Below are 14,675 nucleotides of genomic sequence, written 5' to 3'. Positions count from 1 at the left end.
TTCTCCCCACCACCAACACATAATAAATGTTCAGCAATGGTGATACTGGATGGCACCTGCTAGAGAGCAGACCTCAAGTTCCAGAGAAGCCTTTCTGATGTGATATACATCACAGGAAACAAGATGACTGGAGCTGTGGGTTACAAGGAAGGATACCTAATACTCTTCAGAAAAGCAATCGGTATCCATCCTGACTGCCTTCTTTTATTTCCCGTCCATAAAAATTTGGAAATAATATACCTAGAGACTCTCCAGAATCTTTAAATCCTTGAATTTTCAACATCATTTTTACCAAGTAGGAGGATAAACCAGCTTTCAACTGTCATAATCCCAGTTCTTAAATAAGTTATAATTTACAGAATTTGGTAGGTGGCCGACACAACAATAATACATATAAAACGGCACAGCAATAAAAAACTGGCAATCTGCTCCAATACCAGCAGGACCAGATATTCAAACTGCTTTATAAACTAATAAATTTTTTTACACTGCCTACACTTCACTCTTCCTGTCACTACTCTATACTAATAAACATAGAATAAAAGTGTTTAAGAACTAGGAAAAGCTAGTAAGGATCCCATTCAAATACTTACCAGGAGCAATGGTCTCCAATGTATCAGAACTGACCTTCCGAGTACTTGTGCAGTGACGGAGGGTGGAACCCGAAAATACCAAGTAAAACACTACATCATCTTCAACTTTGTCCTCTTCAGCAAGCAGCACTGTAACAACACAATCGCCCTAGGAAAGGAAACAATATAGCAAGTTTACATTAGTAAGGTTCCTCTTCGCAGCCTATCTTTATCAAACATCATATTTAAGGGAAAATCAAATATACCGTCTAAACCATGCCCCCATTCTAGTAAGCTGAAACAGGTATAAAGATTGAGCACTTATGTGCCAGGCAATTATCCAGGCATTCACAATACAGAATGAACCTGAAAATAAGATCGCTCTCTCTTCTCTAAATTTACATTTTAGTGGAGGTGATTAGACAAATAAGTTAACCAATAAGATGAAGGAAAACTTTACTTGATGAATGGGTTAAAAAGGGGAAGGGCGGGGGAGATAGAGAAGAAAATCCAAAAATAAGGCAGAGAGGATGGAGGGGGTATAATAAATGATCACATCCTTGTACTCAGAATGCTTCTTAACTCCTGTGTTCCAGTTGACAATAATTCTCTAAATTCCATATCCCATAAATCATTACCAAGTCCATACATTCTCCAGCAATAGGCTTGCCTGGAAAGGGGAGAATGCAAAGAAGACGAGCTTGGGCTCCCGCCTAAGTGCATAACAGGCTACAACATCCAAGTTTGTGTAAGTATACGCTATGATGTTTGCACAATGAACAAAATCACCTAATACCATAGTTCTCAGAACATATCCCCATAGTTTAAACAGCACATGACTGTATAGGAAAGCTCCTGGAACATGTTCAACTCTCCGTCTATAATATTTTTAACCTATTTCAATAGGAGGCTGCTTTTCTAATAATTTGTATTTCCTAACCATCTGACATTCCTGCTCTTCTTTATCTATCCCTACATTAATCCCATAAAATCAGATAAAAAATCTTGGGCCAATAACTTTGTCTATGACTTTGCAACTATTAGAAGGTAAGACATCTTTGTCTTTCAGTTGCTTTTTTTTTTGGTAAGACGGAGTTTCCCTGTTGTTGCCCAGGCTGGAGTGCAGTGGCATGCTCTCGGCTCACTGCAACCTCCAACTCCTAGGTTCAAGCGATCCTCGTGTCTCAGCCTCGCAAGTAGCTGGGATTACAAGCACCCACCACCACACCCAGCTAAATTTTTTTATATTTTTAGTAGAGACAAGGTTTTGCCATGTTGGCCAGGTTGGTCTCGAACCCTGACCCCAGACGATCTGCCCGCCTCAGCCTCCCAAAGTGCTGGGATTACAGGAGTGAGCCACCATAGCCAGCTGTAAATACTCTTTAGTAGTTTTTATATATAGTTTTTTTTTTTTTAATCAAGACCAGTGGCTAAATATATTCTATGAAATGCTGTCCTAATTATTAGCATTCTCGCAATTACAAACTATACAATTCCTGTTGTAACCATAACAAAAGATTACAAAGCATCAAGGTTTAAAGCACTGAGATGTAATACTATATAAATCTTAATAATGCACTACAGAAAAATCAATTTAGAGAAGGCCGGACCATTTTAGCATCATAATTAGAGGAGTAAATTCTCATTACATACAGAAGATTTTTCCTTTCAATTTTAGCAACAATTAACACCAACAAGAGAACCATACCACCCTGTGGTCACAATTTACTAAGCCCAGCAGTATAACTGAGCAGAAGGTAGTTTTTTACTAAACACTAAAAAGCAACAACCATCAAGTCAAACCTAGGAACCAGGTCTATTAACAAAATATGCTCCAGCGGGTCCATGACTACTACTATGACTATCACAGTGGAGCATTCAACAGTATCCTAATCCAAGGAATATCACGGCTGGTAAAACAGAATTATCACTGACTTCAGTTACTACCCAGAATTAGACTTCTGTCTTGTTTATAAGACTCTCTCGGAAACATTTTTGAAAAGCTTAGCCTGGTAATATGTGTAATCTCCTTTGGCATGATGCAACCAGTTAAGAAGATGTTTGCAGCGTGTATGAGAAGAGTCTATTTCTCAAGGTACTGAAATATCCTCATAGCCTGAAAAAAGTACAAATGAAAAGTTCCATCCTTTGCAGCATAGTTTCACAAACTATGACCCACACGTCAATTCCAGCCTCCCACCATCCCGTTTTACATTTTGCGGGGGTGGGGGTGGGGGTGGGGGTTAGGGTTAGGGACAAAAAAAGGCCTTTTAATCCTTTTAATGTGAAAATTACATAAAATTCAAATTCACTGTCAACAAATAAAGGTTTAATTGAACTCAGACCATTCATTTACCCACCATTCACGGCCAGTTTTGCACTACAATGGGCCATAGAAGGTAATGATTACATGAGAACTTAGCCCACAGCCTAAATTATTTACTATCTGGACTTTTACAGGGGGAAAAAAAAAAATTCACTTTGATTTCTAACCTGGTATTCTAAGAGTATATCTTCCTTTTCACGATCAAGAATTTCATCCTCACATGAGACCCAACATCTTGCTGGGAGACTCTCTGTGCCCCAAGATACTAGTGATGTCTGGGCCTTCCTTTGGGGACAGAGGAGGTGGCTAATTATAAGCAGATGAAATCCTTTTAGCAATGCTTTCAATATGAACCTCTTTTTACAAGTAAGTTTTAAACTGCTTTCATATATATATATATTTTTTATTATACTTTAAGTTTTAGGGTACATGTGCACAACGTGCAGGTTTGTTACATATGTATACTTGTGCCATGTTGGTGTGCTGCACCAATCAACTCGTCAGCACCCATCAACTCATCATTTACATCAGGTATAACTCCCAATGCCATCCCTCCCCTCTCCCTCCTCCCTATAATAGGCCCCGGTGTGTGATGTTCCCCTTCCAGAGTCCAAGTGATCTCATTGTTCAGTTCCCACCTATGAGTGAGAACATGTGGTGTTTGGTTTTCTGTTCTCGCGATAGTTTGCTGAGAATGATGGTTTCCAGCTGCATCCATGTCCCTATGAAGAACATGAACTCATCCTTTTATATGGCTGCATAGTATTCCATGGTGTATATGTGCCACATTTTCTTAATCTAGTCCGTCACTGATGAACATTTGGGTTGATTCCAAGTCTTTGCTATTGTGAATAGTGCACAATAAACATACGTGTGCGTGTGTCTTTATAGCAGCATGATTTATAATCCTTTGGGTATACACCCAGTAATGGGATGGCTGGGTCATATGGTATTTCTAGTTCTAGATTCTTGAGGAATCGCCATACTGTTTTCCACAATGGTTGAACCAGTTTACAATCCCACCAACAGTGTAAAAGTGTTCCTATTTCTCCACATCCTCTCCAGTACCTGTTGTTTCCTGACTTTTTAATGATTGCCATTCTAACTGGTGTGAGATGGTATCTCATTGTCGTTTTGATTTGCATTTCTCTGATGGCCAGTGATGACGAGCATTTTTTCATGTATCTATTGGCTGTGTGCATGTCTTCACTTGAGAAATGTCTGTTCATATCCTTTGCCCACTTTTTGATGGGGTTATTTGTTTTTTTCTTGTAAATTTGTTTGAGTTCTTTGTAGGTTCTGGATATTAGCCCTTTGTCAGATGAGTAGATTGCAAAAATTTTCTCCCATTCTGTAGGTTGCCTGTTCACTGATGGTAGATTCTTTTGCTGTGCAGAAGCTCTTTAGTTTAATGAGATCCCATTTGTCAATGTTGGCTTTTGTTGCCATTGCTTCTGGTGTTTTAGACATGAAGTCCTTGCCCATGCCTATGTCCTGAATGGTATTACCTATATTTAATAGTTAGGGTTTTGGTTGTTGTTTGAGACAGGGTCTCACTTAGTTGCTCAGGCTGGGGTGCCAAGCACAATCAGGGCTCACCGCAGCCTCCAGTTCCAGGACTCAAGTGATCCTCCCCCTGCTGCCTCCCAAGTAGCTGAGACCACAGGCATGCGCCACCGCTTTGGGCTGCTTTTTAAATTTTCTATAGAGATCAGGTATCCGTATGTTGCCCAGGATGGTCTCAAACTCCTGAACTCAAGTGATCCTCAAGGCCTGCCAAAAATGTTGAGATTATAGGCATGAGCCACTGCTCCTGGTCTGTAGTTTTTTTGTTTTTGTTTCTGTTTTTAATATTAAGTCACACTACCTCATGACAAAAAAAATTCAATAGAAGAGAACACAAAAGCTCCATTCATTTCAAAGCCTCTTGAAATTTAGATTCCAAAGGCACCTGGAATCAAAAATACCTGTTTTCCTTGAAGGAGTATTCTCTGCACACTGATAAAGTCACTGAGAGCAAATAACAAACTGCATTTCAGCCACTAACTCCCATTTTACTCCAGCAGAACCAGGTACCTACTATTACTTGAGATGACTTTGAAAGATTAAATGAGTAGAATGGTGATGAAAAAATAACAAGGAAAAACAGATCTAGGTAACAATTTTTGTTGCGATGCTTTAATCCTACCATCTTTAAAGAATATCCTAGTATTAATAAATTACTCTGCTGTCCCTGGAAAAGACCAGTCTACAGAATAAATAGATACATCAGTCTGGCTACACAGTGAACAAGTCTGCCATGTTTCTAAATAAAATAAAATATTAACAAGGGTAATTTTCAAGACATTCTCAATTATCATTTTAGTTTGACCCAACCTCAGGAAGAGTACACACCTACGTCACCACTCTCTTCCAATAATCTGAACTTAAGAAACAGTGTGATCCCCTTACACAGATATTTTCCATGTTTCATCATTAGTGAGAAATGTCTCCCTGAAACTGACAATTTTTTCAGGGTCCTGATTAGTTTTGCTAACAGATGACATAAAAACTAATGGAAAAGACATCTATACTAGCCCTTATTCTGTAAATATAGGTTAGCCCCCCCCCCACCCCTATATAAATAAACTGTGATATAAAATACCACTATCAACCACTTATTTGCAAATAAAAACAGGTTTTTACAAAAGAGTTACTTTACAATGTGATTTTAAATGGTAGCCATGGTCTCACTTTTCCCCATCCTGAAGTAATTCTTAGAGTAGCTACATACTATAATAATGGCACTGTAACTTCCTTTATATATTAAGTTTAAAAAAATTTTTTTCACTTAGATTGCTACCCTGGAATTCTAAGAATATATTTTCCTTTTCTAGACAAAAGATTTCCTCTCCTCATGAGACCCAACATCTTGCTGGGAGATGCTCCATGTCCCAAGATACTAGTGGTCTGAGGCTTTCCTTTAACTGGGAAAAGTAACTTGATTAAAAAAAAAAAAAAAAAAGAAGTGAGATGGGAAAGGGAAAGGTATTTGGGGGATGGGAAGAGGCAAATTACAATGCAGGGATGAATGGACAAAAAAGGGCTTTGGACAGAGACGGTGGTAGATACGGATTAGGAGAATGAGATAGAAAGACCTGTAGGAGGAAGGGTGAAAGACAGGATGACATCAATGTCATCTTAGATAGTAAGAAAGTGTCAGCCATAGATTTTCAAAGGTGGGCCCAGTCAGCAGCAAAGTCAGTGGTATACTGGAGTTGGCTTATGTAGACTCATGAGTGCTCATTATTAAATTTTCAGGAATTCTGCAAGGAATTCTGTTAAACATAGCCATTATTAAAAATTACATTATATTGGCTTATAATTAAGTAAACTGCATTAAAAACAAATGTCATAAATATTCAAAACTTATCACTTTTTAATTATTTACCACAACATACTATACTTTATGCTCTGGAGGTTTCTATCTATTGTATCCAGACGGCAGAAATTCCACATAATGGTGTGCTGCTGCATGTCTTCACAACTCATATCTCTTGTCAAATCTGTATTCGTAATATGCCCTGGATAGCCTGAAATCAACCATTATGGGAGTATTTACACCACTGAAATTGGCAAATGCTATAAATCAGGGCTTTCTGTTTTTCTTTTTAACCAGCACACCACTGAGAACAGGTCAGCAGAAGGGAAGGAGAGGGCAAAGGGGGAGAATTTCCACAGGGAGGACCAAGGAAGGCCACGGCAGGCCCATTTAAGAGACATCATCACGTACAGAAAGAATGGAGGTCTTGCTATAAGACAAAACACTAGTCAAGTACAAACCATCACAGATTATAGGTAACAGTGTTGTCATAGTTCTACTCACAGCAGTTCAGTATTATCACCGCCTTGAGTTAACTTGTTAGTTTATAACTTGTTAGTGTATCACCGTGATTAAGAATATGATCATTGACACCAACCTGCCTGTGTCTTTATCACAGTATGGTATATCGCTTTATATCTGTTTAACTTGGGGTATGTTGTTTAACTTCCTTATGCCGTAAGGGAGGACAAGAATTATCAACCTTATCTCATAAGGTCGTTTTGAAGAATTAGGTGATTGATAAAAGGAAAGCACCCATATCAAGTGTCTGGCACATAATATTCAATAAATGACTACTATTATAATGTACCAGGATGTGCACCCCATTAGAGCATGTTTTATTCACTGAGAAACCTGCTTTGTCTAGACTAGTAAGTTGCACTTGAAAAGACAGAAAGGGAGACACCAAAACTTCAATGGCAGTTATTCCTAGACGGAATTTTAATACACCATGTGCTTTTCTGAGTTCTCCGATTTTTAACATCTTTGTTGTTAAAAACTGGAAAACAGAAAAGATGTTTAAAATGTTAAGGAAGTTGCTAAAAACGCAACAAAGATGTTGGAGAAATGCTCACTTACCGCTTATAAATAACAAAGGGGAAAGCAGAACTTTGGCAGGTAACACCTGTATCAAGTGATTTAAAAAAAAAAAAAAAAAGTAAAAATAACCATAGAGAAATACGCTAACATCACATTTCACATAGCACGCACTAAGGACACAGCATCACTTATAACGTTCCTAACAAAAATGCATAACTTCAATCTAGTCATAAGAAAACATCAGACAAACTTAAATTGAAGGGGCATCTATGTAAAAAATGGCCTGTAACTCTTCAGAAAATGTCACTAACAAAAGACAAAGATTGAGGTCCTGTTCCAGATGAAAGAAGACTAAAAAGATTTGCCAACTAAACACAATACATGATTTTGGAGTGAATCCTGAATAAAAACATGCTGCTATTAAGGATATTATTGGGACAATGGCAAAATCTGAATGAGGTTTACAGATTAACATGGGACCAATGGTAAAATTCCTGGTTTTGGTATCATGCTGTGGTTATGGAAGAACACCTTTGTTCTTAGAAACTACACAACAAAGCATTTGGGGTAAAAGGATGTAATACCTACAATTTACTCTCCAATGGTTCAGGAAAGAAATGATAACAGACAGAAAGATTAAGTAAATATGGCAAAATGTTAACAGTTGGAAAATAGGGGCTTAAGGTTTATAAGATGTAATATCTGTTCTATTCTTACAGCTTTTCTATAAACTTGAAATTATTTCAGAATAAAGTTTCCAAGAAACATCTACTCAAATAATTTATAATCAAATATTGGAAGTTAAAAGGTATAAAATGTAGATTTCTGAGTTTATTTTTTATATCTTGCAGTCACATATTTTATGTAAAGACATTCTTGTAGGCTCCAAGAATTGTGAAATTATAACAAAAACTACCTTTCAATCCAGAATCATAAAAGTTTCACAGGTCTTGCCAAATTTATTTCCCAGTCTGACAAAATGACAGGATTTATATCCACTGCAAATTTGGGAAAAGTGAAACAAAGGAGTTAAATAAACTAAGTAAAAACTGAGTGTTATTACAGGGTATTACCTTTCCATTAGGTAGCAATTATTACAGTACCAAAAAAAAAAAAAAAAGCAAAAAACCCTCAAAATCTCATTAACCAACACTGCTTGTATTCACATAACTATCTTCATTCTCTCCTTTAAACACAATTGATAGGCAATTGATAAAACTTTGCCCAGTTACTTTGCTAAAACAAACAAACACCAACAGGTAGCTACAACTTTTCCATAGGCTAAAAGGCAAAGTCATGGCATTTTAACTTGGCAACTCATGGTAGCCAGTGTTCAATTTCATTAAAGGCTCACACAACAGAGGAACACTCAGCAGCAATGAACATTATCTAGTGCACAGATATTGGTCGCTAATACCGTTCTCCACTAAAAAGAACTGAGTCCCTTCAGAGACTTGGCTGATTCCAGGCCTGGGTCAGACTGTAACATCTTGTTTTGACAGAAAACAATGAAGTGCTCAAAAAAAAAAACAATTGGGCCATGTCTTAAGGACACAGAAGCCAGACTCCAGTGGCTTCCTCTGTACAAACCTGGGACAATTTAAAGACTAAACAATCAAGAACAGCAATAAATTATAAACAATTTTTTAACAAATAGGAAGTCATGAGTCCATATTAATAACAATAGATAAATTATATAGCAGAGAAGGGAGTTTCTATGAGTATCGAAGAATGACAGGGTTCGACTGCTAAAAGAGGGGAGATTGCTGGAATAGTAAAATTATCACTGCACAAACATGGTAAAGATTCACTCTGGCAAAAAGTTATCAATGAATGCTCAATCCAGAGGGAGATTCTGACGAGGAACAGCATACATATTACACAGTCTTTTAAGTGTCTCCCCATAGATTGCTTATTAGTTAAAAGAGAGAAAAAAGAAGTAGTATTCATTCAGTGAAATCCGCCAATACACTGAACAGGTAAATCAAAATAAAGATCTCAATAAAGACAGATGACAGATGTGTCTCCAGAGTCACACACTGAGAAAGACACAAGGTTACCTATGCAGTGCTCTGACCAAGCGTGCAAGCCCTCAACCTAATCACAAGGAAACGTCGGACAATGAGAAAGTCTATTAAGAGAGAGGAGAGGCACTGTATTCTTCAAAACTGGAAAAGATAAAAGATAAAGGTGTGGACGTGTTCCAGATTAAAGAAGGCTAAGAGACATGACAAAGAGCAGTATCTATCCTGCTGTGATTACAAAGGAGAATATCCCTATTTTAGGAAATACATACTGAAGCATTTTAGAAATAAACAGCCAGGATACACGTAACTCACTGACAGATAATTAAGGAAAAAAATTGTCGGCCTACAGGTAAATAGCTAGAGTGAAAATGATACAGCAAATGGCGTAAGATGTTAACAACAGGTGTTGTCCTGAGTAAAGAATATATGAGTATCCTTTGTACTACTTTTGGAAAACTTTTTATAAAATTATTTTTTAATATTTTTAATATTTTGGAATTATTTCCACATTAAAAGTTTTAAAAACATAAAAATAAAAACTTGTAAAACCTCCAAGCCTTCCCACAAAAAACTGTAAAAAGATTTTGAAATAAATTAAGGGCTGGGGTTGTGGGAAGCCCTATCAATACAGATGTGGAGAAAGCTCTGTCATTAACAGCAAATGTAGAAGTTCCTTCAGCCTCACACTGAGAGCATGGAGCTTGTCCATGGCTGACCGAGGTGCTTTGCAAATACTGCAAGGTATCTTTATCTCCACTTAAGAGATGAGAAAGCTGTTGCCGAGAGTATTTTTTAAACCTTGCCTTTTAAAAAGCTAGAAGGGTCAAGCGGGGATTCAAATCCAAGCAGGATTCCTAAGTCTGTACTTCCTCTATATCCCGACCTTGAAGTTAAGAGGAGGAGACAGAGTTAGGTGTGGGAAAAAAGAGATATGTGTGAAGAGGTCATTGTTGATAGAAGGAACATGTTACATAGCAAGCAAGTCGCAGGCATCGAAGGACTACAGGGTATAGGAGAAAGAGGGTGCTGAGAACAAGAAAGATGGAAGAGTCTGGAGGTGGGGAAGGGAGGAGAAGCAGGAGGTCTGCTTATGCCCAGCGTAAATCCAAACCCAGACACAATGGCTGCTTGGGCCCAAACATGTGCGACAAAGTCAGAGAGATGTATAATTGTGTGCACTGCACTGTCCATGTTTCTCTTTACCACCTGAGGCTTATGGAAAGCAAGAACTGTCTTTTGAAACTTCACACAAGGCCTATGTAGCAGTAGGAAGTTGTTCCATAACTGAGTGAATAAAGATGGCAGAGATCAGCTTATGCCGAATATTAATGGCAAGCCAAAAGATTCATACTTGAACCTGTGTAGGCGAGGGGAAAAAAAAGACACAGTCTTATGTGGTATATATTGAAAGAAAAATGGGGGGTCGGGGGTGTTAAAGGCAGCAAATATTCCAGAAAGATTTCTCTCACAGTCATATCCTAAGAAGGAAAAATAATAGAGACAAAGAAACCATTTGGGGAAAATAATACAAAAACACAATGTGAGAAAGTAAACAGTGCTTAACTGCCACGGTAGCAAGACAATCTAAAAAAATGATAAATGTGAGGAAAAAAGTTGTTAAAAGTAATTTGGGCCAGGCACGGTGGCTCATGTCTGTACTCCCAGCACCTGGGGAGGCAAAGGTGGGAGGATCTCTTGAGCCAGGAGATGCAGACTGAGGGAGCTACGATCACACCACTGCACTCCAGCCTGGGACAGGGCAAGACCCTGTCTCTCAAATTAATAATAATAATAATTTGATGAAATATGACAACCGATTGGATGGGACTAGAAGATAGTAAGCATGAAGCAGAATTAAGAGGAAAAAGGGGTATCTCTAAGGAAAACTAGTGGCTTGTGGGAATAATCTGTGATAAGATGATGAGGCTTTGAATCTTAAGTTTCATGTATCAGCAGGGTAGACAAGATAGATATTTGTACTTATTCTATATCCAACAGGTAAGTAACAGGGCAAGCTGTCAAAAAAGGGCTAGCCTGGCCACTCAGATCTGAGAGTCAACCTGCACTAAGTTAAGAACTAAAACCTTGACTGTAGATGAGTTTGTGGTAATAGAGAGCCAATGACTAGACCCTGGTGTTCCAGTAAGGGAGGGCAGTAAGAAGAAATGGATCCAGAGAAACAGGCCAAACAAGGAAGGGCCAGTTGGAGAAGAGCAGAAATCAGAGAACAAAGGATCAACAAAGCCAAAAGAGGCAAGAATATAAAAGACTTGCAGCATGTAAAGGAGTGACTTTTTAAAAAGTACTCCTCAGAACAAACAATGGAAGACAGGTGTCTGAAGAAAATCAACAAACTCAGAAATTTTTTTTTTCTCTAGCCTTCCATGGGTTTTTTCGTAACATATCTTTCATCTATCTATTCCAGTGCCCTGAACTCAGAAATGGCCCTATGGACCCAAGAGGAACCCAAACTCAAGTGCCACCTAAAAAGATGGGATTTGCCATATCTATTAATGGCAGCCACAAGTGAGCACTCTGCAGCCAAAACTTAAAATACTTGTTTCCCATTTCAAATCTTTCAGAAAGCTCATTTCATTTGCTAAACTAAAATAATGATCACTTCCCAGATTCACAATACACTCAATTTCACACCATTTAAAATATTTCAGAGTTCTCTTTATTTTAACCATCTATTGTTAATAATACCCTTGGTAACTATAAAAGTCTTTCAGGATGATACAATCTTGACAAGATATAATTGTTCATCTGTGATAATTAGGTGGAAAGCTAGCCTGCATTAATTAAAGGATTTTCAAATGACTTACTGCTAGCAAATACAGAATTGCCATCCATTGCTGGGATCATTTTTTAAAATACAAACATTATATGAAACAATATTGATAGGTAAATGAGACTTAAAATATCTGAAAATATTTTGTTCCTTTAAACATTTCCTTTAATATATTTTACTTTATTACTTCAATAATTATATACTAGCAATAAAATGTATTACTAATATAATTATACATTTATTACTAATATAATAAATGCTATATTAGTACATATACTGACTTCTCTAGGTACAGGGAGATGAACGCCCAAACTCTACCCTGAAGAATATGACCAAAAAGACTTCTGCGGAGAAATGTCTAAGCCCAGTGCTGCTCAAAGCTCAAGACAGATCACCTCAAGCAGGCACATACTCTCTGAAAGCTTACACCATTACAGTGAAGCCGGGCCACAGACTGCATCTCGTTCATCTTTGTACACCCAATATCTCTTCAAAAGGCCTGATACAGCAAGTGCTAAATCAGGATATACTGAGTTGAACAAAATGTATTTCATCTTTTTTTTAAAAAAATAAAACATAAAATGCTCCAAATAAAAATACTAAGTTTGTCTTGTTTATCCCATCCTTCCTTCCTTCATTTCAACAATGGGGTGGAGACTTAGGTGAGGAACTATGGCACACTAAGGCTACGGAGACAAGCCGGTTCTTGCCCTGTTGGGGCTCACAGACTCTTCAAGGAGACAGACACATAAGGCAACAATTGCAGCTGTATAAAAAGCATAGTAGGAGAAGCAAGGACCAGGGACTGCAGGGATTAGAGGAGGCCCTTGACTGCTGAGCAAAACGCAGGGCAGGGAGGCCTCCCACAGTCTTGTCAAACACAGGTCACCTGGAAGGAGCCTGAGGAATACCGATTCTCTCTCACCTGATTTCAAATTCTGTTTGAAAGAAATGATATTTGCAACCAGTGGACAGGGGTGACATGTGAGGGGAGGTGACAGAGGCTACAAACTAAATCCAAAACCATTCAGCTGTCAGACCTGAGAGTTTCTAAATACTGGATATAATGGCGCTTATAAAATTAGCAAACCCCAAAGAAACACAAACCTTGTATTTCTAACTTTGTGAATACCCCGAAGTGCTATTCCTTGGCATTCCTTATGTCAGAATTCATTCAAAAGGAGAATATCACAAAGTTTAATTATAGGATAAATGAGTTATATTTGTGCAGCCTAATTTAGTGGAGTGCTCTAGAAAATGACAGACAAATTCATAAGGCACGGTTACAACAAAGTAGGACCCCAAGGGAGAACATAAATATATGATGTTATTGCCATCAAGCTAGAAAACAGAAATCCTACCAGAAGAAAAAAATCTAAAAACCTTAATCACGAACAGAGCTATCCCGTTCTGTTGGTCCTTTAGTATTACCTCAAAGTAGCATGAATGGTTCTCAGAGTAGCTTCGTTTCTCTGGGAAATTAATACCATTATAAAGTAAGCATATGCACAAAACTCTTTAATATTATTTAGCACTCACTATTTCTTAAATGCAACATGCTACTCGATAACAAGGTATCAACCACCACACATGGTAGTGAAGTATAAAAATGGAGGCTGGGAAACAGAATCAGGATCACTTAATAGCTACAGACCCCTGATAAGAACCACTTGAAGCTCATTTATTTTGTCAGCAAAATGAATTCATTCATTACAAAACTTACTGTAATATGTGTCAGACACTATTAAGAACTAGGCCTCAAACATGAAAGACAAGGCCCCTTGCCCTCATGGAGCTTGCATTTTAGCAGGTAAGACAAATTATAGAAAGTAACATTAGAGAGAAAGTTCTATTAGAAAGGGTAAGACAGCATAAAGGGATTAAAGTTTGTCTGAAATACGGATGACAGGATACTTTTCCCAACAGGGTGGTCGGGGAAAGCTCCTCCAAGGAAGCCAAATTTGAGCTGAAACCTGAATGAAGCAAATTAAGGGAAGACAAAGAAAGCAGTCAAGGCAAAGGGAATATATTGAGTTCAAGGCAAGTAAAAACTCAGCGTGTTCAAAAAATAGCAAAGTCAGTCTGGAGGAGCAAATGAATAAACACTGGGTGGAAGGCGAGGCTGGAATATGGATTTTTTCTTTTTCTTTTTTAGTGTGATGCTAAACCACTGGAGGGTTTTGAAAAGAAGAGTGACATGATTCATGATTCATGTTTCAAAGGATTACTGTGGTTCCTCTGTGGAGAACAGGACAGAGCAAGGAAACTACAGAAACAGAAAGAACTTAGGAAGCATCAAGAGTGGTCCAGATGAAATATGACAGAGGACTCAACTAAAGAGCCAGCAGTACCACCACCTCTGTCAGAGGGCTGGAATTCCCCACTTCAACCCCTTGCCTTTAAAAAAATCTACACAAGGCCAGGCACGTAATCCCAGCACTTTGGGAGGCCGAGGCAGGTGGACTGCTTGAACTGAGGAGTTCAAGACCAGCCTGGGCAACATGGCAAAACCCCATCTCGACAAAAAATACAAAAATTAGTCAGACACGGTGGTGCA

At 38.1% G+C, this 14,675-nt stretch overlaps 1 protein-coding gene across 50 annotated transcripts in view; it reads right to left on the bottom strand.

The window, feature by feature from the left end:
* Window positions 1–14,675, bottom strand: part of AKAP13 (A-kinase anchoring protein 13) — a 352,639-nt gene that overhangs the window by 217,087 nt on the left and 120,877 nt on the right. For all 50 annotated transcript variants that reach the window (XM_015142950.3, XM_077940185.1, XM_077940184.1 and 47 more), the window contains exon 3: window positions 594–741. In XM_015142950.3, the coding sequence (XP_014998436.3) occupies window positions 594–741 (148 nt within the window). The remainder of the gene's footprint in view (window positions 1–593; window positions 742–14,675) is intronic.

Source organism: Macaca mulatta, chromosome 7 (genome assembly GCF_049350105.2).
Source record: "Macaca mulatta isolate MMU2019108-1 chromosome 7, T2T-MMU8v2.0, whole genome shotgun sequence".
NCBI lineage: Eukaryota > Metazoa > Chordata > Mammalia > Primates > Cercopithecidae > Macaca > Macaca mulatta.
The sequence above is the reverse complement of the archived record's forward strand: the minus strand, read 5'-3'. Positions and strand labels throughout refer to the sequence as shown.